General features: G+C 41.9%; 1 protein-coding gene across 19 annotated transcripts in view; it reads right to left on the bottom strand.

The window, feature by feature from the left end:
- DST (dystonin) overlaps positions 1–26,912 on the bottom strand; it is a 310,440-nt gene that overhangs the window by 204,841 nt on the left and 78,687 nt on the right. For all 19 annotated transcript variants that reach the window (XM_075414626.1, XM_075414627.1, XM_075414628.1 and 16 more), the window contains one exon: positions 7,737–7,798. In XM_075414626.1, the coding sequence (XP_075270741.1) occupies positions 7,737–7,798 (62 nt within the window). The remainder of the gene's footprint in view (positions 1–7,736; positions 7,799–26,912) is intronic.

The following is a 26,912-nucleotide window of genomic DNA, read 5'->3' as shown; positions in this document are numbered from 1 at the left end:
GCCCTTATTTCCACTTCTTGTATGGCTCCTTTGTATCTCACATCTCTTAAAAGCAGTAGTATATTCTATATGACACCTCCTATCTATCCTGTCTGTCTGCAGCCTGCCTTTGTGCCTCGAACACAAATGCCTTCAATGACTGCCAGATCTCCTGCACTCCTCCCTTTCCTGGATTACCACCCCAGGAGAGCCCATCTATTGCTTTCCCCAGTTCTGCTGCTTAGAAGTTTACTGTCCTTTTTTTACATCCCACTTCTCTCTTCTCTTTGAAAGGTAAGCCTGGGATTTCGCAATCACTTGCTGTTAAATTACCTTTCCTTTTTAAATTTTGAAGCAGTCCCAATCAGTCCAGCCCCAACCAACCAGCCGTTTTGCCAGGGACCTTCCAAAGCCAACAGCCTGAAGGTCTCTCTGGCTAGCACTTCTCTCTCAAGACACATGTCCACATCAGAGGCAGCCACCCCAACTCCTGCAGCAGGCAGGGAAAACAGCAGCAAGTGTGCCTGGATCTGTTTGCACACCTGCTTGGGGATGAGCTGAGCTGTGCCACAGAAATGCCTCTGTCTTGTATAGGCTACAGAGGGCATCTTTGTAGGTGTTCAAAAAGACCTCCAAATCTGCTCTTTCCGTCAGTTATGAGGAGAAATAACTTTCACCGCTGTTACACAGCCCTTCCTCCCAATGCTAGTTAGTGACCAAAAATCTGCTGTCGGCCTCCTTGTTCCAGTTCAACTCCTCGAATCGACAGCAACCAGTCACCTTCTCTCCCATTTTAACTTTGGCCAGAGACAAGCTGCAGCATTTCCAGTGCACCCAGTTTTCCTCACCCTTTGTGCTTCCAACTTGCCCCTCGCCTTTCCAGCTCTGTACTACGTGCTACCAAATACACCTCCTCAGGGATGGTTTAAAGTACGCAAATATAATGCTAATAACGTCAAATCCAGCCGACAAATCCGGCTTTCACAGCATGAAACTACAGGGATACACTAACTCAGACCAAAAGCAATACACTCCACACCTGCCTAAAGCAGGTAAAACATAAGGTTGGCAGGCATAATGTTATTCTGATTAAAGTCACGGTACTGTATTTCAGTACGTAGATGAGGATTTTAAACATTGTGTTACTGTCTTTAAATTTCCTTGTTCAAAGCACCATAAATGCCTTTAGCAAACAATGCATTCTTTACAGGCAAACTATTCTGATACCTTCTTCTGTCCCCACGCAGTCACACGTCTATGTTACCTGAGGGCAAGCCTGGCTTTCCAAATTATATGAAATGTTGCTGTAGAACAAAATATTTAGGTAATGCTTCTGACTGAATGTTTGAAGTCACTTACTGTCTGGAGGTATTAGGACAAATACCACTCCCACCGGAGCCAATGGCACGGTTACATTGTCCCTATGGGAGCTAGATCAAGCCAAAGTATTTCTAAACTGATATATAAATGATTATTAAATGCAACCACATCAAAAGTATATAGATAAAATACAATTCCATGCATAATTTAACAATTAATTAAAAAGCCAACATTTAATTGCAGATGGTAGAATTTTATCTTTTGTGCTCTCTAAGGAATAAATAATACTAAATAAAATCTATGCTGGGAGATAATTGCAAACAATGAACCCATAAAAAGAGAATGAATTAATATATTAATATATTAGTCTATCATAGGAAACATATTGATTTTAGTAGCTCTATTTCACCATACAGTAATCTCATGGTAGACTTAATTCTCTGTATACTCTTTCTTTCACATGTGAGCACCTATATAACACAATTTAAAAAAAAACCTCAAACGTCACAATAGAAAGGATCATAAAAATACACACTCGACTGGTTCAACAGTGCTGCACGCCACAAAAATATCGATGCACTCAAGCTATCAAGTATTTCATGCATATTTAATGTACTGTCTCCAATTATTCTCTTTGCTGCTCCCAATTAGTCATGAAGTCTGCATGCACCAAGAGGATCAAACAAACCTGGAATCCGCGGCACAGTTTTTATTGACTTGCATTTATTTATTTATTTGCTTGCAGAGAGATTTTGTGATGGGGCTTATCATTCGCCTCCAAAACTTTGTACAATTGCCTCCTCTTTTTCAGCTTTAACTTCTGGCATTCTGACACTGCTTTTCCTCGCTGTCTCCTGGTTACCTGCCTCCCTCGTCAAAACTTTGTCTAAACACCATAAAGTCCTGAGTTTGCTTGCTGATTTGCTTTGCAACCAGCTGTAGACTATACTAAGCAGATGAAAGATGCTGTGCAGTTTACCTCCAAGTGGAAGATTTTTGAAAAATTTGTATGCAGTGTGTGTAAACGATAATTGTGCATATTTCCAGGGACAACAATAAAATCAAATACTTCTTTACACCATTAACTTATGATCTCCTTCATGAGTTAATTTTCTGTATTTTTTGGAAGGAGCACGTCTCAAAGAAAAAACACTTCAAAATCTTTTATATTAGTCCTGAACACACAACAGCAGAAATTTTTAGGAGAAAATCTGAAATGTTCTTCTGCCTACTAAGAAGGCAATAGGCCTTGCTGAACTACTGAAAAACAAACGATACAAATAATTTTTTTAATTTTAAAAAGAATTTTTAAAAATAATTTTAAAAAGAAGCTACTGCAGAGTAGTGCTATCCGAAATGATAACCACGAGCGTCAGGCAAGTGCCAGCTTCCAGCAAGGGAATGACTGCGCTGCATCAGGAATGGGCCCTCTGCCATCAAGGGCACACCTGAACATTTCACCAAGCAATCGACCTAAGTGGCCATTTACAAACCATGTGCTGCCTGAAGGACGCACAGGAATCAATAACTTCAGGTTCCTACTCTGAATTATTCATTCAGTCTTGCACATCAAAGATCTGCTCTCCCTCTCTCTCTAATGCACTATCACTGCAACACAGTACAGGATTTTGACCATGGAGCTTTAAAACAGTAGTTTTAAACGCATTTCGTGCTGCTACTTCTAAAAGCCTTCTTGCTCATAAGACCTTTAAAAGTGACTTTTGGAGTAACCACTGACTGTGGAGGGATGCTGCCCGCTGCTCCCATCCCCAAAACGTGTCTCCCCGAGGTCCAGCCAGTCAAGAGTCCCACACCAGCCTGGGCTGCGGGGCTCCCTGCCGGTGCCATGGGCAGGACAGCCCTCCCAGCCCCAGGAAGCTGATGACGCACCCCAGGGTCCCATATTGCTGCTAGAAGGTCAATTAAGAGGCTCTCTACAAGCCTTTCTTCCACAAAAAAAGCCGAAACATTTTCCATTGGAGGGAAGATACTTGGGCGTTCACCATATTTTCCCACCAGAGAACTGATGCAGCCAGCCTCTGGTTGCCTTGCCTTTAGTCCTATTTTGCGTACATCGTACTTTCTGATAAAGACATTTCAAGTATTTCAAAATATCCCATTTACTCATAGAATCATTTGTGTTGGAAGGGATCTTTAAAAGTCATCTAGTCCAACACCCCCTGCAACGAGCAGGAACATCTTTAACTACATCAGGTTGCTCAGACTAAGATCTGGCACTACAGAAATGTTGTTAAATTGGTTTGAGAAAGGAACTAAAAACAAAGAAGAATTTATCTGCTTTTACTCCCTTTTCATCATCAACTTATTTATTTTCCAACTTTGATGTCATCCTCCCCCTGTATTTCACACTTCTCTCATTTGGGGTTTGGGATTCAAAGGAGTGTCAGGAAGAATTTCTGGGCTTTTGTGGAAGCTGGATTTCTTTTTCACCATGTGAACGCTACACTAGAATGAAACTCCTTTCTTTCACAAATTTACCGGTTCTTGTTACGCCAAGGGTTATTTACTGCTGTAGCAAGGACTAGAATTTAGCATCCTATTCTGACAACAGCAAAGTGGAACACTGGCTGGAAGCAGAGGCACGTTTAGAGAAGTTGAGAGATGAGATCTCCACTCCACCACCACTCTACGCCAGCACACGAGTCTCTCCCTGGAAGCTCATACCACAGCAGCAGGCGAGTCTGAAGTCCAATATCTCACCTCTCCAGCCCGCATGTCAACAAGAAGTGAAAGATAACGTTTAAACTTGAGCCCCACCATCAGACATCAAACAGTAGCCTTAGCAAGTGCAGTGCTCTAATCAGCCCTCAGAAAATCTCTTATCAATCCAAAAGAAAAACTTCAGCATTTAAAAAAATGTAGTGACAGTCCACTTGGTCTTCAATTGTGGTATTCAAAGATAACTTCAACAGCTGAATTTCGCAAATAACACATTCGGTACCTGTCTCTAAAACTACGTATCTCATGATCATTTGCAGGAAATATTTCTGCAATGACTATGTTTGTAGTTTAGCAAAGTACACGAATCCATGCTTAACTAGTCAGCTGAACTGACAAGGGACTAATCTTATACGCTGAAGTTTACTACACACTTAACGTGCTCTGCATCCCACGCAACTAAAGATGGGCAACCGAGGGCAGAGGGACAAGTATTTATCGGCCGTCCTGTTGTCTGTGGTTACTCAGTGCATCTCATAAATACAGAATTTAATTTGAAGAATGACAGTAAGCTTCCACACCATCCCCAATGCAAGACAGTAAACCGTAAAGGCATCGTGCTGCTGACCTAGAAAAAACTCTTTTGAATATACTGCTCTAAAGGGATAAAAGTCCAGTACTTTCCCAAGGACTGCAGGAGAATAAGAGATTAATTCAAATAAACAAGAAAAGAACTAAACAAGCAGGGGAAAAATAAAAAGAGACAACAGGAGAGAAGAAAAACAGAAAATAAAGCCAAAAAAAGAAAGAGGGGACAGAGAAAAAAAAGGAGGAAAGAGAAAGTAAGGAACATACGTAGGATGGAAAAAAGATGAAAGCACAATGCAATCCATCCCCATGCCCATAGCAGGGTCCTGTCCACATGCATGGTTTGGTGCTTTCCATGATCTCTCATAATTTCCATGATCATCTTCATCCTCTCCACTTCTTGCTGAACTCCACACAGTGACAGATAAAGCACACTGACCTCTTTTTTCAGTCAGTGGGGCAAAATCACTTCTAGGACACAATTCATCTCCCCCTAAGGTAGCAGATGTCCAAGACATCTAGAAGGGCTTGTTCTCTCTACTACCTACTAAAGAAGTCTGAATAACTAGTTCATAGCTACTGAGATGCCTGAAATAAGCTGATCCCCACCGTTGTTTGTTTGTTTGCAACAAGCTATTGGTAGTGAGTGGGCAAATAAGAGTTTCATGTACTTTGTATTAAATCCAAGGTAATAAGTACTCAAATTCAACTTAATGCATAGGCCAAGACAGATCTAGAGACTCTGCTAGAAATGTACTCATTTACAGTGATACTTTTTCTGCATTCCCTCCACGATATAGTTTTTTCTGAATATGCTCCTGTGTCTTACGGGAGAGCATTTGAAGGATTTGAAAGACTGATTTTCATTTTCACGCAAGTCACTGTCCTAGAAACAATGCTTTAAGAATACAAATTTGACAAACATATCACCAACTGCTTTCAAATTGAGTATTTCCAAAAGATAAAGTTGACTTGCTACATAAATTCAGAGTTAATGGAAGAGTCATAGTCAAACTATATTTGTGTAAGTTAATAAGCCTTTACTTGAATTCTAAAGCAAGCAATCTGAGATTAAAATCAAGCCCAGCAGTACAGACACACACACATATATGCCTACATATCTATATACAGATATCTATCTCTACAATCACTCACACTGAGAACTATTTGAAGCTGAAGGCCTAAGGCCACTGACCTTGGCAAGCAAATTAAAAGGATTTAATGCAAACTCTTCACTGATTTCCTTACAGGTTTAGAGTCTACATCTTTTTTAAGCTACTCCTGAAAGACTGACAGTATGGCAATGACGACCGTGCATGTTTTAAAATTACATAAAATAATGGTGTACAGAAGTATAACTTTCAGTACACTGCTCTTCTGTAAAAACAGGCATGGTTTTAAACTTAAGTTAAAGGATTGCTTGCCAATAAGCTTCAGATAGGCTTTTCCACATCCCAGAGAAAACTAAAACTACATCTTTAAAATGCATCTTTAATACAGAAAATGACTAATAACTTCTATAAATGAGGTAACAATTACCTTCAATTAGAAAATAGTTAATTTGGAGATTGCATTTTGCTGCCAGACTACCGGCAATATTCCTGTATGGTTTTTTTCTTTAAATCTGTCTGAAGTACTGGACAGTGGATACATTTCTTATATTACAAATAAGAGGTAAAATCCATAAAGGGAAGGCTGCAGCTCTGCAGCCTCTTGGCTTTTCTCACTGGCAAGACGACGACTTCTGCAAGGATGCAGGGCCACTCAAGCATTTCAGCATTACGGTGAGGAGGCGTCTACATAGAAGGGGTCCTTGGAGCAGCTGTTTCGACACAGCACAATTCCTTTGGGTCTAGCAAACCCACAAAGGCAAATCTATTGGTACGAGCAGCATTAAAGGCCATTCTGCGACTCCAGACTCACCCTGCGCATGGAAAGGTTGTGCGCAGCTGCTGCTGCTGCACAGAGGCTGATGTCAGCAACATTCCTGATGGCTCAGTCACACGGCAAGGACTGAAAGACTACTCTGGCAGAGAGGTCTCTTGCTAAAGATAAAATTGGGATCACCTTCATGTTCGGGCCTTGCTAGCTCCCTAAGTCATACCATTTCCAAGAGCTACCCTGCTTTTAAATTTTTAGAAGGTGCGAAAACAGAATTCTGCATGTTCTAAACATTCAAGGAGACCCTAAGGTGATCTCAAACCTCCCTCAAGAAACTCTGTTCTGCTTCAGTGTCCAGTATTTCTTAAATACCCACAAGTACAACCACAAGATATAATTAAGCTGCCCTTCAAAAAAAAAATAAAGTATTTTTCTCTAAATATGCAGGTGAGCAAATCTTTAGAGTAGTTTCTGAACATTATACACAATGCTCATTAATTAAATCTCAACTCTTGACAGCTTGCAGATACGTTTTTATTTAATGTGACTTCTACATGAATTCAACCTCAGGGGGGAGGGGGGAATCAAAGCAAGTTATGTTAAGTAATTATACAATCTGTTTCTCCAGAGAAATGTCTGGCCTAGACAGTTGGTGCTGAAACAGCTGATTAAATTTAGAACTGAAGGGCCATGCAGTGAAGGTGAACTCGTGGCTTTTAGCTCTCTGTTGACTAAAAGCTGTACATGTTGTTAAAATGATGTGCTCTGTCCCTGAGGCAAAGTTCACTGCTATTCAAAAAAAAGATGTTGAGGAGTGACTTTTGTCTCTAGAAAAGACTCTATTTCTAATCCATGAGCAGCGTGCTGATGCCGCGGGATGACCTAAAGCTATCCTTCTCAAGGTCATTTCCCTGTCCTCAACACAGCAGTTACAAAAAAAAAAACAAAAAAACCAAAAAAAAACAAACACCAAAAAAACACCCACCACATCACACAGTGGTGTTACAGCCATGACAGTCTAATGCCAGAAGAGAGTCAAGCTTTGCAGAAAGAAATCGTATCCCTTAAACTCTGACTCACTTTAATTTCAAATGCAAATGCAAGTATTCAAATAGATCACCTTGGGATACCAGACAGCAGCATTTCAACTCCCCCATGACTGCTCAAAGACAAAGCACATGCATAAATCTCACTATTTAAGATCCTCTTTATTATATGCAGCACAGCTGCATCCTGAAATCAAACATGTAGTTATCAGTCATCTAGACATCACAGAAACATCAACTGACCTTCATGAGATGCTGATTTATCCATTTTGTGAAGGTCTTCTTTTGTACTTTGTCCCGCTCATCTGGAGGTAAAAAAGAAAAAGAAAAGGGTTTAACAGCTCTACAAATGCAGGATATTTTTATTTTTTTTTTTTTAAACACACAGCTTTATAAAGTTAGCATTCTAATAAAGTTTAAAAAGAGAATAGCCTGTAAAAACTCTGAAATATCTAATCAAAATAATAGCATGCAAACACTTTTGCAGGACACCACAGCATGCCATGGAAAAGTTTCCTGGGTAGAAGTTCCAGGTGAGTTTCTGCATGGCGACAGCCCCTCCGGTACAACAGCAGCACTACTAACAAAAATGTAACTTCTTCCTACTTTGACCATTCCCGAAAACATACTCAGATCAAGACAAACTTTTAAGAGCTATAAATACTACTTATAGCCTCTAAAATACAATTAATTATTAAAGTGTTTACTAACAGAAAATCCCTTACTATATGAAAGCTGGCTTTTTTATCACTATGCTTTTCAACTGGAATGTCACCCTTGTTTCAACATGCCAGGATGAGCTACAGCGTCAGACAGAGAAAGCACTCTCTCTCTTTTAATCCTCTGTAATATAAACAGGGATGTCCGCTAACCCAGATACGGGACCCAGCGACTGCCAGCAGTTCACTCCCCAGCGTGGCAGTTAGCATCGACAACTGCCCACAAATACTGAGAAGAAACAGTCACAGCAACAGACCCCGGGTAAGGAAGCACCCCGCTTACGGATGCACAGGAAGCATGTACATGTGTTCTACAGAGCCACGTTAGAGAAACACCAACTGCCACTCCTGCCCCAGTTATCTCCACAAACCTATGCATGGTCACGAGCCATTACAGCTGCTACGGAGCCCACTCACGGTCCCAGAGCTCCCTGGAGCAGGAGCTGCGGTGCATTAGGACCGGGGCCATCTGTGCAAGCCTAAAATAGCAAGCTCCCTTAAGACCTCGTACAACAAAGCTGCAGCTGTTTCATTGACTCAGGCGATTTGCAGTGTGGCTGAGAATGAGCAATCAGCTCAGGTAGCAAAACAAGGCCCCCTCAGCAGCTACCGCCATGACTAGAAGACTGAATCAGACCTGGTATTTTACATAAAAAACCACTGGTTTCAGACTGGTCAAAGGTAACAGCAGTAGTAGAGGAAAGAAATAATCATGGAAGGACCATCTTTGTGGAGTTTCAGTCTCTGGTGAGACCCTCGGGTCTTTCAAAACAGCACAAGATCACCCAAGAATTGATGCTGGGTCCTACGCTAGTCCTAACAGTAGTGAGAAATTTGGGAACAAATGCAAAAACTAAGACAAGCAAGAGCCTGTGAAGCCTTTGTATACTCCTCCCTCACATGACTCACAGACTCTACGTGCTTGTTCGTACCTTCGCATTTAAGAGTCATAGATGCATTTTTTCCAATCCTTTTTTAACACACTTGAAACTTTCGCAGCCACAGCTCTCTGTGGCGATGAGCTCTTAGGGCAGTATGTGTAGTGCGTGTACAGTCAGCTCTGTACGGAATAGCGGCTGTTCCCTCAATGCCTTTTTCCCCTCCTCACAGCTTCAGTGTCTCTTATTCTAGTTGAGGACCCAAAAAAGGGGATTAAGAGACAAACGAAAGAGCAAAGCAGAAGTACTGGAGAAAAAAATCTGGCAGATTTAGAAAACCTTTTGCTATAGCCTTCATCTAGCGAGACAGCATTTCCAACATCAGTAACTTATCCTAATAAGGTGGAAACTCTGGTTTGGTAAACACAGAGAACAGAAAATCTCAGAAGTAAAAGAAGTCCAGAAATACTTTCACTCGTAACTGTTCCATTGTGGTAGCTGTTTTCAAAGGAACACAAGTTTTCAGAACTGAGAAATTAATATTCCAGCCCACAAGTGTACAATGTGTCTTTTTTCCTAGGGTAACCTCAGCTAGTTTTGACCAACTACCACAAAGTTTACACTTTAGGAAATGCTACTGCAACACAGTGAAAAAAAAAGAAAGCTAAAAAATCCACTTCCTTGGATCTTGTTAGAACATGCAGTGACTATTATTCAACTGTTTTGAATCAAAATGCGGACATACATAAAAGAAGTGATGCTTACTGTCCATGTTCCTTTTATATATGCATACATTACACATACACTCACTGAAAAACTATACCTGACATACACAAATGGGTAACATGGATGAAAGCTGTCACCTGTCATGTTGTGAAAAACACCAGGGCTAAAGAAAACACAAAACAAAACAACAACAAAAAACCCAGACAGCACACTTGTGATTTTTAATCAAAAAACCAAAGGCTTCCAGAGAAGCAAACGCACGCTAGGAGGAAAACCTAGCGCAACAGTATTCAGTGTGCTGGAGCTCAGAGCAGAACATACCCAATCAACTTCCCCAAGCGAAGTAGAAAACTGGCAGCTTGCTCCAAAAGAAACACCAAACTAAGGAAGGAAACCCCCGGAGAGCCTGCTGAGAGAGCTTCCCCCACGGAGAGCCGTGCTCCCTCCCGAAGGCAGCCCGGCCACCCTGCCAGCCCGCGTTACTGACCCATGCAGCACATTACTTCCACCAGCCTGGCCCTCCGGTCCTTTTCATCTTCCACAAACTGTCTCATTCTTTCCTCCAAAACTTCAGAGTTTCTTTTCTTTCCAGGGAAAGGAGAGCCAAGGAGAGACCAGGGCTTCTTCCAGCTGACAGAAGGTAGCAACTCCCCTTTTTAAAAAAATGGGAGCAAACAGCCCATCTGCTGTAACAGCAAGCAAACCTGCTAGCCCTCTGGATTTCACTCCCAAGAAGCAGTAAATGAAGCACCTGTGACTGTTTGTTTTCAACTTGTAGGTGCATTAATACACATCTGAGTAGAAACGTTGAGCTTTTCAAACCAGGAAGTGTATTTTTTTTTTCCTCTACCAGCAGTGAGTAGCAAGGAAAGAGCGTCACCACGAAGTGAGCAGCAGCAGTGCCGGTTAAGCCAAGGTAATTTAAGAACACAGGTGAGGCAGGAGCTGCAGAAAGAAAACACATCTTCCTACTTCTGTAGATCATCACAATAAACCCTCGTGGTTAATTAATCAACTTGAGCTTCTCTGCTTTTACCTGCTATTGCAGACACACAGATTGCAGACAGTATTCTGATGTATCAGCCACACAAACTGAAAGTCTCTTGTGCTTTATATGCCTGGAAACAGGCAACAAGATGTCTCCAGTCTTAATAGATTGACACCTACTGCATGAACCTGCACTACAACACCGCAGCATCTGAAGAGGCTCCAGATGAGAAAATCTGGACTTAAAAAACACTTGCCACAACTAAGGTATCTCACGGCGTGTTCTTGTGATTCCTCAATCCCAAGGACAAAATCAGGGACCACATCCTTCTAACACCAATGCCCTGTTCCAGGAAACCCTATGGCTTCCACGGACTGCGGTGTCTGCAGCCTAGAGTGGTTTCTCAAGAGGACGGGTTTCCCATCAGCGTTACACCAAAGGCAGCAAGTAGCAGTGACGCCCGGGAAGCAGCCCCTGAGGTCCTCTGCCTGCAGGCAACCCGACATCATCCCCGAGCAATCGCGCTGGACGCCACCAGGCCACACGAGCAGAACAGCGCGCTTGCCTCCACGCTGACTGAGGAAAGACAACAGCACAAGAGGACAAGACCCCTCGGTTTTCTAGGTGCATTTCCTCCACCTAGTAACAGACTGGCAAAAGAAATCTCCATTTCTCAGGCAACTTTTTGCATTGCTAAACTACATTTGCTTCTCTGCTCATACTTGTTTGCCTACATGAATGGCTAGACAGGCAACAGGTTCTTCTACCCTGTTAAGCAGTATTCCTTACTCATGTAGAAAGGCACAAATTTTTCTGCAGGTATCATTTCTATTTACAATACCCATTTATATTAAACTCAAAAAGCTGTGTTAAAAAGAGCATTATTAAGGTTGCAAAGTGAAGCATTCAAAAGTGGAGTTAAAACTGGCTGTGAAACCTTAATACAACCTTCTTAGGAATATACATTATGGTATTTAATTAAAAGATCATTTATTATTTTTATGAATCTACTGTATAGAAGGAATGCTACTCCTTTAAGGAATAGTTATTCAATAATACATTTCATATTGTTGTTGAATACAGAGCACGAAACATATTCATAAGGCTGGTAACTAGTGGTGTCCCTCAGGGGTCAGTACTGGGCCCAGTCTTGTTCAACTTCTTCATCAATGACCTGGATGAAGAGTTAGAATGTACCCTCAGCAAGTTTGCTGATGGCACCAAACTGGGAGGTGTGGTAGATACACCAGAAGGTTGTGCTGCCATTCAGCGAGACCTGGACAGGCTCCAAAGCTGGGCGCAGAAGAACCTGATGAAGTTCCACAAGGGCAAGTGCAGGGTCCTGCACCTAGGGATGAATAACCCCATGAACCAGTACAGGCTTGGGGTGGACCTACTGGAGAGCAGCTCTGTGGAGAGGGACCTGGGTGTCCTGGTGGACGACAGGTTAACCATGAGCCAGCAGTGTGCCCTGGCAGCAAGAAGGCCAATGGGATCCTGGGATGCATCAAGAAGAGTGTGGCCAGCAGGTCGAGGGAGGTTCTCCTTCCCCTCTACACTGCCCTAGTGAGGCCCCACAGAATCACAGAATCACAGAATCACAGAATAGTAGGGGTTGGAAGGGACCTCTGTGGGTCATCTAGTCCAACCCCCCTGCCGAAGCAGGGTCACCTACAGCAGGCTGCACAGGACCTTGTCCAGGAGGGTCTTGAATATCTCCAGAGAAGGAGACTCCACAAGCTCCCCGGGCAGCCTGTTCCAGTGCTCCGTCAGCCTCAGAGGGAAGAAGTTCTTCCTCATGTTCAGATGGAACTTCCTGTGCTTCAGTCTGTGCCCATTGCCCCTTGTCCTGTCACTGGGCACCACTGAAAAGAGCTTGGCCCCATCCTCCTGACACCCACCCTTCAGATATTTGTAGGCATTTATAAGGTCCCCTCGCAGCCTTCTCTTCTTCAGGCTGAACAAGCCCAGTTCCCTCAACCTCTCCTCGTAGGGGAGATGCTCCAGTCCCCTTACCATCCTCGTAGCCCTCCACTGGACTCTCTCAAGTAGCTCTTCATCTTTCTTGAACTGGGGAGCCCAGAACTGGACACAGTACTCCAGATGAGGCCTCACCAGGGCAGTGTAGAGGGGAAGGAGAACCTCCCTCGTCCTGCTGGCCACACTCTTCTTGATGCACCCCAGGATCCCATTGGCTTTCTTGGCAGCCAGGGCACACTGCTGGCTCATGGTTAACCTGTCATCCACCAGGACACCCAGGTCCCTCTCCGCAGAGCTGCTCTCCAGCAGGTCCACCCCAAGCCTGTACTGGTGCATGAGGTTGTTCCTCCCCAGGTGCAGGACCCTGCACTTGCCCTTGTTGAACCTCATCAGGTTCCTCTCTGCCCAGCTTTCCAGCCTATCCAGGTCACGCTGAATGGCAGCACAGCCTTCTGGTGTATCTACCACACCTCCCAGTTTGGTGTCGTCAGCAAACTTGCTGAGGGTACATTCTAACTCTTCATCCTGGGTACATTCTAACTCTTCATCCATCTGGAGTACTGTGTCCAGTTCTGGGCTCCACACTTCAAGAAAGATGAGGAGCTACTGGAGAGAGTCCAGCGGAGGGCTACAAGGATGATGAGGGGACTGGAGCATCTCCCCTACAAGGAGAGGTTGAGGGAACTGGGCTTGTTCAGCCTGAAGAAGAGAAGGCTGAGAGGGGACCTTATAAATGCCTACAAATATCTGAAGGGTGGGTGTCAGGAGGATGGGGCCAAGCTCTTTTCAGTGGTGCCCAGTGATAGGACAAGGGACAATGGGCACAAACTGAAGCACAGGAAGCTCCGTCTGAACATGAGGAAGAACTTCTTCCCTCTGAGGGTGACGGAGCACTGGACCAGGCTGCCCAGGGAGGTTGTGGAGTCTCCTTCTCTCGAGATATTCAAGACCCACCTGGAGAAGGTCCTGTGCAGCCTGCTGTAGGTGACCCTGCTTCGGCAGGGTGGTTGGACTAGATGACCCACAGAGGTCCCTTCCAACCCCGAACACTCTGTGATTCTGTGATTCATTTGCCGTTTTTCAAACCCTGAAGACAAAATCCATTTCACAAAAGGTTTTCTTCTGGCATTCCCAATATTCCTTCTCCAAACTAGACCCTGGTGCCTCAAACACCACACTCAGAAAACAGAGCACGAGCAATGTCACGGTCTCTTAGGAAAAGATTTGTGTTATGGCACTCACCCAGAATCGCAAAACTATCTAAGAAATATGGGACAAATCTATTTCTCCAGTCAGTGCTGAAACGCCTTATCTAGGAGGCCTTGCTCTCTGCTGCTGCAAACTTGACCTTAACTTCTCACAGGCCTTCCATGTCTGTTCCAATTATTCATTCTTGTTCATTAATTAAGAACCAGGGGACATCCAACAAACATATCACAACCTGAAACACTCTCTAGGAAGGTAAAATATCAGCTCAAACAAGTCTAGTTCGGAAAGCTTAAACTACTGGGTTTTCCACAGGCAATGGTTGAATAACCTCACTAACAGGTAATCTACCACATTGCTTATAATTAGTGGGCATTCTTAATTACAGCTAGGTCTAAACTACCCCTACCTGTAGGCCTCATATATCAGTTTTGACTGTCTGAAACAACAATTCAGCGAAAGCTACCTGTTACGAAGAACCGGGACTATCCTCAATCCTATGTAGTATTCTAAATTAAGATAAACTCACAAATTAATAAAACAAAACAAAACTCTTATACACAGTAAAGTGTACAACTACAGACCTATGCTATGAACTGTGTGCAACCACATCAAATTTTCATTAAGACTTACAGCATATAAAATCCTACATACTTTGGCAATGACTTCCAATAATAATAAAAAATATACAACCTTCCTGCCACAAAAATATCAAGGCTGAATTAGCATCCATGTTTCTAACAATATGACAGCTATGGTGAGGGTCTTGTAGAAATGCTAAAAAAAAATCCTCCTATGGGGATTTCTGCACATTCAACCCCACAACAATAGCCAAGATAAACACTGAGCCTGCAAGCCTTACAGTTCCCGGACCTGCTTTTGTGGGGTCATTTCTTGTACAAGAAGAACGACAGGAAAATGGGGAACAACAGTTCAACAGTTTCTAACCTTACTGCCCCTCAAAAAAAAAAAAATATACAAACAAAAAAAACATAAAAAACACACACCAAACCCAGACCCCCTCAAAATACTTAATAATTTAGTCACACAGAACTAGAATAGCAACATACATTTTGTGTGTGTCTTGAAAGATTAGCTTCTCAACTAAAGGATCTCAACTAAGTTCTTGTTATCTTCACCCCTAAAAGTCCTGGGTAAATATGACATTTTTCTCAGTGTAAGCTCACCCGACAACCCAGCTTTTTCTTAGGTATTTGCTTCCTCTAACAGAGCATATTTTGCTACAGATAGTGCTTTACATTCTTTTACAAAAGAATGCTTCATGCATTTTAATATATAATGCTGCTATTCTTAAATCCGCTCTTCTTGAAGAGCAGAAGATGTTTGTCAAGCTTAAAAGCAACATTTTGTATTTCACCACCTCTGCCATTTTTAAAATTTGATCAGCTTCCCCTTGGATTTACGAAATCAGAACTCTAACATTTCTTGTTTATGTCCCTGCTTGCATCCATGTATCAGGACAGCTTGGGGAATAACGCTAGCAGTTTGCAGGAGTTTGCCTTGGAGACAGCATCACATTACTTCTTTTTTTTAGGAGGACTGAATGAAGGCCTTGTCAGCCAAATACAAAATTAGAGGATAAGTGGAGGCAGACTGGTAAGGTGCACAGTCTAGACAATACAGAGGAAGAAAGATAGTAAGGGCATGGAGCAAGGGAGAGACATGGTCCATATGCGAGAAGTAAGAATTAAATATATATGTAGTTTATGAGTCTAGACAGTGAAATCTGGATAAGAGAATTCAGGATAGACATAATGATGGTGTTTCAACCTGTTGGAAGAACAGTCAAAAAAAAAGAAAAATCAAGAGGCAGCAGGACAGACAAGGATTATTTCACAGAGGATATAGCCTACTGTTTAAGAAATGCAAGCAAAAATCAATGCTGTTAGGCATTCATTAAGTGAGGCAGAAACTCTCAAAATGCACTGCCTAATTGAGGCTCACTTCCTAAAAACGATGAAAAACTTAAAACCCTCCTTGAAGGTCTTATTTCATTCAGGCAAAATGCCTTCATTTTCTTCCCCACTTACTGCTTTATTGCCATCACTTCCTCCTCCACGACAAGCTTCAATTCCAACTCACCTGGCTCACAGATGTGAAGTTTCAACTACCACTGACGTGCTCCATGCACACACAAAGGGGCATGAATGATGCTACCATTGCATACATACAAATGCAGCTTTTCAGAGAGAAAGTTCAGGCACAAAGTGCTCCTTTCTTAATATGTTACTCCCATATGTCTGAAATCTGGAACTGATGCAGTGCCACAGAGGAAGTTAGGTTATGCAAGAAAAACATCCATCAGCAACCAGAGAAATCTAACAGAAAGCACTCACACGCAACATATTTATTATTTAAGTTTAAACCCTATAAGAAAAGCTGGTATTCTCATCACTGTTTGCACTACTTTTAGCCACAAATCACCCAAGGATGGGAAAAGTACTACTGGATCTCTCTCCTACGTCTACCAAGGCACCCACTACCAGCTGCTGTCTGAGAAGGACACTGGTGAGGAGAAACTCTGCGCTTCCCCAGTGTGTCTCACAATCACCTGCTACCCTCACAAATAGAAATGTTTGGCAATTGGCACCATCTGACCCATCTTATTTCAGAAAATGCATCCCACTCAATTACTGCCTCCTCCGACAAGGTCTGCATTGATATGGCAAGGTTCTTTCAAAAGCATGGCTCCTCTTTTGCGTTCTCCTATCAGGCAAGCCATCAGCTCTTACAAAGCTTCATTTTGTACCTCATGTCAGATCATATATGCACATGGTTCTGGAAGCAATTCAAATTTACTACTATCCTGTGCTTTGCATTGTTAATTTAAATAGCAATGAAATATGAACCTCAGTTTAGGTCTTCTCTTTGTTTTTCTGGTTGCTCCAATTACTCTGTGAAGAATTTAAGTATCTCCAATTCAGGTTCCCCTCCTCTAAAAAGAATCAGGTTTCTTATATGCTGGGGTGAAAGATCACGTACAGTTGGCCTGATTACAAGGATAAATCAGGATAGAAGTTTTGCCCATTTATTCTAAAATCTGATGCCCCTTCATGCTCTACGTTTGTGAAACAGTGGACTACACGCATCAAGAGGTGAGGATGAACTGGAAATTATGTATTGTTCCTGGAGTTACAGTCAAATAGACCAAACTCAGACCTCGCTGAAGTTAACAGCTAACCTTTACTAAGTAAAACCCCCATTGGCTTCTATGTCATTAGGGTTCAGCCTTCATGACATAAAAACAGTCAACGTTTAGGATCTCTGATACATTTTTCAAACAGAGTACTTACATTTCTCTGTCTTTCACAAAATAGCATTGCAAATTCTACTTGTCAAATCATTTCTATGGGTATGCGTTCAGCTGCAAAAACGCAAATGTTTTCTGAAAAGATGTTCTTTAAAAAAAAAGAGCAGTGTAATTCATAGGCAGAATGTGAACTAAATTTGATGACAGACTGGGAATTGCTGAATTTTATAAGAGCTGCAGGAAAAAGCATACTAAAAATGTCAGATACTGAAAAGAAACTGGGTAACTTCAGCATTTTATTTTGCATTATTCAGTCATCCCTTAAGTGGGCTTCCCAGTGAAGTTGTCTTGACTGCAACAGCTGCAAACAGAATCCGAAGATACCATCCTTTCCTCTGCGTTTTACTTAATGCACGTTTGTTCCCACAACTCTGGCGACCCCCTTCAGCAGCTTCCCGGCCTTGCAAGTGAAGCAATACTGCAGATTAATTTGTGGAGAGCAGACTTAAAATACTACAAAATTTTAAACGTTGTGATCTGGAACCATACTTATCTTTGAAACTCTGCAATTCTTCATAACTAGATATCTAATCTGTTTGATATGTCTATTTATTAAAATGGATAGAACAGATAACAAAAACTGAAATTAATTGCTTTGATATGTTAGCAGTATACTTGCAATAAAATTAAAAGGCTTGCAAAATTAAAAAAAAAGTCTTTAGTCACATATAAACTGTTGTATTTGCTCTGCCATCAGCTCTTGTAAAATGCTCAACCTGCAAGATACATTACTACCCTGCTGTAAAATGAAATGCAGCCTTTAGACTTGCATCCCCAAAACAAGCTGTTCGTTGATTAGATGGGCTTATCAGGACTCAAATATAGCGTCAACAATAAAATGATAACATTAGCTGCAACGCCCCCTCCAGCTGTACACACACTAGTAGTTTATGTATTGTTTCTTAAACAAAAGACCCAATTCCGTATGCAAACAAACACAGTTTCCCTGAGTCCATGCAAGACAGAGATCAAGCAGAACTCCGACAATTAACTGGAGAAGACGACTTCTCTGGAGCTCAGGGAGCTCCCGGCCCCAAGGAAGACCCCAGTCTCCCGCTGTCGTACTCCGGACACTCTCCAGCAAGCTACTTTGGGTAACTGCACTAAAACGGCTGTACCTGGGAGCATGAATTTGCGCTCCGGTCTTCCCAGTTTCCTAACTAGCTGCTTCCCAGGTATATCGGATCATGCATGGCAGTGTCACTGTCAGACTTGTTTGACTGTAACATCAACATCCATAATCCAGACTGATACAGACTCATCTCAGAGATATTTGCCTAAACAGAAAGACAGAAGGCATAACACATACTATTGTTCTCTGTTACCACCATAGTTTGCTAGAAACAAAGTAAGACTTTTTGACATTTTTAGAGGTCATAGTTTAATCCTAATGGCAAATGAAGGAACAACCATAAAACTCCCATGGACTTTGACAGAGCTATGACCACCTCAAAAATCAAAATAAAGACCACATGCAGACAAAACCACACAAGAAATCTAAAGTGTGAGAGTGACTGGCTCACCATTTAGGCTTGTGATGTTCTGTAATGCACCGCACCTCAACCCTACAAATGCAGGCAAACATGACACCACAACAGGCAGTAAATAAATGCTTTGTGCCCTGAAAATATTCAAAAACTTGCTAATTGCACACCCATCTGGCTCAATAAGAAACTGCACTCATCATATTCTCACGTGGACTTTTTTTCTGCCACTACTTTCTATCCATGCTTGAAGCAGGATGAAGAGTTCAGCTGGCCTATGCCTGAAACACGTGGGGATAACTCAGCTATGGACAAACCTGCAGAGCGTTTATGCATTTACCATCCTCCACAGAAGATGCTATGTATATCTTCAACTACTGGAACAAGAGCTACACTTCTGATGTGATTTGTAGGAATACAAATTAATGACACCTAAATTAGTGAGCAGCTAACTCATGCCTAATCAGAAATGCCACATGATACAAGCTCAAGAAGAATTTTTCTAGTGTCTTCCAGTCCCAGCAATGAGTTCTCCAAAAGGTTTAGAAACCCAAATCAAACAAGGATACCAGCCCCTGAAAATTTATAGCTGAAGTACACAACAAGGAACCAATCACTGACACAAACAGAGGAGAAATACAATGAAATAAAGAGATAACAGCATTTACCTATAGGCCTGTTCCAGTTGAGGAAAACAAAAAGTGGATACAGCATTCAACTTTGTTATTTAGGCTTTTAAAAAAAAAGTAATTAGCCAATGCTGATTAACTCAAGTCATGTAGAAAACACGTCCTACGCAGCACTACAGATCTCCACGTCTGTTTCGTTTCTGACAAGACGATCACTCCTGGGTAAGTACTGCACTAGCACGATATCCTGTGAACAAAATTTCTAAAGCTCAGTGACATTCTCCTGCATTTCCTTTTGCACAGCTTTCTCCCTCAAGCCTTGTAGCAGGACAGATGGTTAACACCATTACCAAGAGCTCAACTAAGCAGAACTCTGCAGATGGCAGTAAGCATCACTGAAAAATACTTGTTCTCCAGTTTGATTCTGTTTTCAGTCTTGTTTGATTTCCACCTTTCATATGAGAGAGAAGACCCAGGTGAAAACGTCACATCCAGCTATCTAGACACATAAAACCTATATGCAGACCGAAAAAGTCTCTCTGTAGAGCTCACGCTGCTGCGAGGCATATCACAGCACCTCTTGACTTGTGGCTGTATCACCTTTTTACATCACCACCTCAGCCAGAATGTAAAATGTTTTTCTTTTTTTAAGTGAGAGATCAGCAAGTTTCGATACAAATTAAAAATGGGTTTCTACAACACCAGATGACAGCTTATACATTTTAAAATGTTGAAGCAAAATTTTAACAGAAATCCCACACTGGAAAGATATGCCTAACCAGAGAGCAAAAGGCTTATGAGACTAAAGCCTACTTCATCAGCCCGGTGCAAACTCTGGTCACAGCAATGAGCAGCACTGCACTGAGAAAACTGCAGTCATCTTCCCCAAGCACCCAGAAGCCAGTGGAGATTTACACTGACTCTATGTATCTGTCTTTTGATCAAGTCCTGCTTCACTTTTTACATTCTTCCTTGGAGAAACAGCAGGGGGAAACATTCCAAGAAATCCATGGAAAGGTCCTGAGAGAAGAAAAGATGACCCAGAATAGCGCTGCCTTGGCAAACCGTTCAGCCAGCCTTTGAAGTCCTGTGCTTGCAGCGACCACAATAACTCCAGACGGCCGCAGAGCACGCAGAACTGGAGGCAGAGCAGCAGTATTTCCACGTGACACCCATAGCCTCTAAACAGGACGGTTTACATCGCCATTTTCTCAATACAAGCTAAGACTATCAAACTTTAATGCAGTGTACAAAGTACATGAATACAGTCGCAAGCAGAGCCAAGACAGCTTGAAAACAGGGGCTAGGGGCAGAGACCTGGGATGCTGGGCTTGGCTGAATCAGTAGGTCTTGCTCTCCCTCCCTCTCACCTTCACGCACTCTAACATACTAACATTAAGGAAGATGAATTCAGTTTGCAGGCAGTGTCAAGACAACCGGAACAGGAATCAGAATCACTGGGCATTTAAAAAAAAAATCCGACCAGCTGATGTTTACACTACAGACATATATGATATTGCTCCTCATTCATCTCCATCAGCACACTCACCCGTTGTTCTGCCTTCAGTTTCACAAACAATGTAAGATTCTCCTCCACAACAAAGCAACATAAAAATAACTACTAGGATCTTTGCTGTGTCGCAGGAAGACAAAGAACACACACTCTGAAACTGCTATCGGACTTTCAGAGCATCAATGCCAGCTCACATAAAAAAACAGTTACTAAAATAAGAAGTATTCCAACAAATTTAATAGTACAGTATTTAAAGTGTTCCAGCCAAAATGAATTTGAAGACTTGGCCTAAAGATTACCGCACAAACCAAGGGTCAGAGTTGAAATGTTTCATATACATTTTGTGCTTCACCAGGAATATCTACAGCCTTAATCCATTTCACAAAGACTTAGTAACAAAGCAATTTTTTCATTCATATAAAGAGACACCAGTTGACTGAATTATCATGCTAAGATGTGCAAAATTATGTTGAGTAGGAAAATAGGAAAATCACTTACTTAAACAATGAGATGTGACTGTTCTTCAAATATAGTGTTGCTATACAGAATATATAGCTGTACAAACATCTGGAGAAGCAGTGGAAAGCAACTGGAAACCACATCTGTGTTTAACTGCATGCAGAGGGAGGTGGGAACCTACCTGGGTAGGCAGGTGGCCCCGATCGTCACCTTGCCTTTCCCATCATTCTAGATTTCAGAGTCTAAAGCATGCAAACTTGTGAAGCATCTACCCAGTTTCTGCATCTCCCCATTTAACATAGACTTACCATACATATTCACGGTCTGTATCAAACTGTATCTCTGCTTTTAACTTCCGTAGAGAGCTGTGAAAGCTTTGTGTGACTTTTGGTATGATCACTTAGTTGTTGCTCTTTATGAAACACTCTACCTATGCTAATAAAGGAGGCAAACCACATAATTCCTCTATGTGGCTACACTAGTGCTATTGAGTTAAATGTAAAAGCTGTGAACTCAGGGTACAGAGAAAGGAGTAACAGTGTTAATTTAGTCACATAAAAATTACCCTGAAATAATTATCACTATTTCTGAAAGTTAATTTCCACTTGTGAATAAACAATTAAAATTACATATTTTATTCAATGACCTGTTCCTTTCCCATATTCTCATTTGAATCATCTGTGCTCATGATGCAAAAATGATTTATCAAGTCCTGCGACAGTACTAAAGCTTACTGAACAAGAGGTCAGTGGGGCTTGGGGATGACAGAGTAAGCGCAGGTACCCGTTCCTTCATTAAACTTACAAATCACCTGAATGCCCCTTCCCATCCGATCTAACTGCACCGCCAGAGCCAGCCAGCTAGGGATTCTGCTCTGCGGTGCGGGCACCAAGGCAGTGCTGGAGGAGCTGAGACGCCTTTGCTCGCCTGATTCCCTGGAGCCTGGGACCTCTGAACTCACCCCAACACATATTTTACCCGTACTCAAAGGTCCATGGACCTCTGATGCCTTCATGTTCACAGCAGCTCCATGCTGCACCACAGACAAAAGAAGTGCCATCATGGATGGAGATTTTAAGGTTTCAAGGAGAAGCAAAGGTCACTTCTGAGAAGTCAGTGCCACATCTAAACAGCAGCTGATAAAGAGCAATACAAGAACAACGGGCAAAGCAAGTTTTGAGAATGGCACTGTCAGAAGAACAGGAAAATTTCAGGAATGAGAAATGATAGGGCAAAGAGGGCTGTGAGTGGCACTGAAGATAAGCACCAGAAGCTCATACGTTTTATAGTGGAAGAAAAGGATTCCAGGACAGCAATATAGGACGATAATGATTTAGGGAAAACACGTTGAAATGACTGTCGCGCGTTACAGTCTTAGCAAATGGTAAGTGCTCTCAACAGTGACAAAAAATAGGATAAGTGGTGATTGAACTTCAGGAATTTTGTGTATCGATATGATAGGGAATTGAATTTTGGCCATATTCCACCCAAGGGGTGGCACAGCAAACAGGAGACACAAACGAGATGGGGCAAAACATAGCTGAATCAGCTTTGCTACAGCAGCAGATAAAATCATGAGGATGGATTGGACTGCCCAGAAATACCAAATGAGAGATAAGGCCAACAAGGAGCCATCACAATCTCAACAGAGCAAGGAAAAGAATGACAAGGAGGACCTCCTTCAGGGAAAAGCCACTGGAACAACCAAAGAGAGAGGAAAAAGCAGGGGGGGAGGAGAAGTGCCATTAATTGCGTGAGAGTAGTCACAGAGGTCAAACAAGGTGAGGAAGGATTTAAAAAAGGAAAGCGAATGCAAAGCTCTGAATATGCCAAAACACTCCCTGGCATTAAACAACAGTCACATTTAAAATCACAGCTAAATGCTGGATTTTCGATGTGTATTATTTAAATATATATTTACAGTATTTCATTCTTTAAATGAAAAGCTAATGAGTAGGAACACATTGTGCATTTGTTCTTATTGTCTCATATTAAAAGGATTGCAAGCTCTAAAAATGATAAGCAGACTAGGTGTTACCATGAGCAGAAAGCTGAACCCTGGCATGTTCCAGAGCAGAACAGTTACAGGTGAAACATCTGCCAACAGCAATGACCTGCTTCACCAAAGCTCCTATTTCTACTGTCAGTAACGTAGCCAAGGTGGCCCTTCCTTAGAACAAGCAAGGCTTGCGCTACGGTTCAGACGACAGCTGGGTACCGCTGACCATCCCTGGTGTCACATGTACTGGCACTTCTCAACTTCCCTCCATAAAGAACTCCTGCTCAGTGACACTACTCCCAGCTAACCCTGCTGTCAGGGTCAAAGCACTATCTGGAAAACATCTGGGTTTTTCAAACGAGAGGCAAGGGCTTCTAAGTGAGACAGAAAAGCGTGGCAGCTTCCCTGCCCAGGCAGTCTAACCCGACTTTTAAAAATTTCACAAAGCTAATAAATATGTACTACCATGATCAGTGAAACCAAGGACAGCTGATTTCCTGTAAGTTGACTGACTCCGGTCTGAGGAAGTGCAAGATTCACCAGACTCTTCTCCTACCGGGAGGGCAGTGGGAAGGGAGCAAGACTCCTCCTTTCTCCCTCTCCCTCCCATGGCCTCAACTGTGGGTTCTCTGCTGTCTTACATATGGAGCCAGATGAACTCTCTAACACCTACATCCAAGTGCTACTACTCAGATTGAACGCAAACAATTCAGCAACGGTTTATGCGAGCCTAAGGAAGTGTCTTTATTCACGAAAGTTTTCTGGATACTTAGAACTGTGGGAGCTCCCCACCAAAAGCATCCAGCTACCACAAGAACTCTGGTGTGGCAGAACTCTGAAGATCTGGATCAAGCATCCACACCTACTCTGCTCATGTTCTATTTTACTAGGCCTTTCTGTCTACCTTATTTTCAGAAATTCCTCCTCTCAACTATTTTATTTACCTATACTTTTTATAGCATAAACACTTTTTCAGCCAAGTCCTGCACAAGATCTTTTTCACAAGTCCATAAATAAAACCAGCAGCATCTCCCAGCAACACAGCAAAAACGTAGCCTCTGTTACATAGTTGGTTTAAAAAAAAAAAGGCAAAACAAAAAACAACAAAACAAACAAATCGCATATTCGCAAATCTCAGACTCCTCAGTTAGTGACAAAACTCATGATTACTTCAGAGAGTTCACAATTTTCTTCTCTATTTAAATAATTATTTGCAAAAAGGAAGTTGTTGAAATAGTAGCCACATTTCTACTGTAACTGAAAGAGAAACATGGGGAGCTCTGTAACCTGAGGTAACCTACTTAACAGAAGAACTATCATTAAAAAAGAGACAGTAAGTACATTTAAAATGTTCTATGATTCTAAATAATGTTTCTGTATGAATAACAACTGCAGGACTTCACAGTTTTTCTGAAAGATCTGGTTTCAAATCAAGAGAATAAACAAAAAATTATCAGCAAAATGTACATTTGTATACTTAAGAGATAGCACATTAAATGTAGTCATGAACTTCCTCCCAACTTAAGCCCTGTCCTCATGTACAACCACATGAGTCTGCAAAAAGCAAGTGCCAGGCTGCTATTCTGTCCTCCGAAATTTAACAAGCGAGTTCTGTATCTTGTTTGAGGTACTGTACCTTACAGCAATAAATGAAGTAATAGATCTAAAACCTTCTTCAAAATTATGTTAGTATCATTGGTCATAATTGATCCCCAACTCCAGTAGGCACACTGAAAGAACCCAGGATTTTTCCCTGCTAAGACTATTCCTTTCCACCTCCACTGTGGACAATTTTAAAAATGAAAATGACAGAAGCGCAATTAATCTCACCTAACTGTGGATGTCTACAGTGCAGGTGCATCCAATTGAAGGAGTCACAACAGGATTTCTTTACCAGCAATGGAGAAAAACAAGCTCTTTCAGAACTGCCTTTTCTCTGCCAGACGGAGAAAAAGGACCTACACAGCTAACATATTAAAATATCTCCATTTGTTCTCATAAACCCAACCACAAGCCCAAAGCATACTCCAACTATTTAACTGGAAGGTAGCCTGGAAAAAAAAAACATTTAAATCAAATTTACACATTTTTCTGTTCTGCAATTTGTACAATGAACATTTTTAATCTATTTCATATCCTTTGTTACTGTTAGTCTTAAATTACCAAGTCATTTGAACACTTTCAGTAAAAAGAAAAGTCAAAATTAATCAAATTTGGTTTCCTGACACAATGTGTACAGATATTACATTTTTTCAACTGCAAAGAAGGTTCCATCGTCTGAAAAATGCTTGTGCCCCCAGGCTGGATATCCACGAAGCCACAGTTTGAAGCGGCTTCCAGCTTGCTTCAGATCTGGAGAACTGGAAGTATACAAAAGGCCTGTGGATCTCATCATACCTTTACGTCATACTCTGACAAATTCCAGCATAAACTGTACCGATACACCGCCTAACTCAAGTTTGTATTCCAAAATCACTGTACTAAAGAACCCCAGAAGGTCCTTCTTTTGGATTTAGCTACCTAGCCAGAAGCATAAAGGTACTCAGGTTTCATATGCATTATAAGGCCAAATGACTGCACTTGTACAGCACCTCTCTTCTATAGTGCCTGTAACTCATTTATCGGCTTCACTTCCCCTTGCTCTGAAATAATCCAGCCTTCTGAGCTTTTCATCCTCAAAGGCTTCAAAAGATTTCTGTAGCCAAACTTCCAGTTACAGTCTTACTCCCTGGTTTTAAAAGCCATACTCTATATATTCTCAACTCAGCAGAACATAAATTATTCACTAAAACCTTGACGGCCAATTTCTGTTCTTACAGGACTAAAAATATGCATATGCTGACTTCAGCGGCAGCTGATCTTCTTCAACACTGTAATTCAAATTTGTGTTATATTTCATTTAATCTCATGGGAGGGGGTGGAAAACAACATGGAAGAAACACCAAGTATCATGATTTTCTCTTGGAGCTCTGAAATAATAATAATGTGCTTCAAGCTTACAGACAAAAATGACTTTGCAGGTAGAGAGAAATCATGAAAAACTTAACTAGAATGCAAATAGTTCAGAAAATCTCTGAGTCCTGGGAAGAACATCAGATCAGAATATAGACTGATCTGTAACTCGATTACAAAAAACTTAGCCGCTGCAATGACTTTTGTTCCATGTTTGCCTGGCTCCCCCCAAATCTTTAAAGCTCTCTACTCAGCAGGAGAGCTGTGCTATAAGAGGAGATGAAATACAACCTTAAGAAGTCTGATGTACTCCAGGACAGAGCGCGCGAGCGCAGCAGAGACAGGATGACAGTAAGGGGGGCAGGCTGAGTGACATGCCACCTGCCTGTCCCAGGCAGAGGGATTGATTACCACCACCGGGGCTGCCAGACCAAAACTTGCCTCTCCATCTAAGCTGAGATGTATTTTTAGTCTTTGCAAATATTACTGGACTATAAATGGATTTTGTTCTAATAGGTTTTTTTTATTATTGCAATATAAAATTAACAGTGCTTT

The sequence above is a fragment of the Opisthocomus hoazin genome, chromosome 2 (assembly GCF_030867145.1).
Source record: "Opisthocomus hoazin isolate bOpiHoa1 chromosome 2, bOpiHoa1.hap1, whole genome shotgun sequence".
Lineage (NCBI taxonomy): Eukaryota > Metazoa > Chordata > Aves > Opisthocomiformes > Opisthocomidae > Opisthocomus > Opisthocomus hoazin.
Note: the sequence above shows the minus strand (reverse complement) of the source record. Positions and strands in the feature narration are given on the sequence as shown.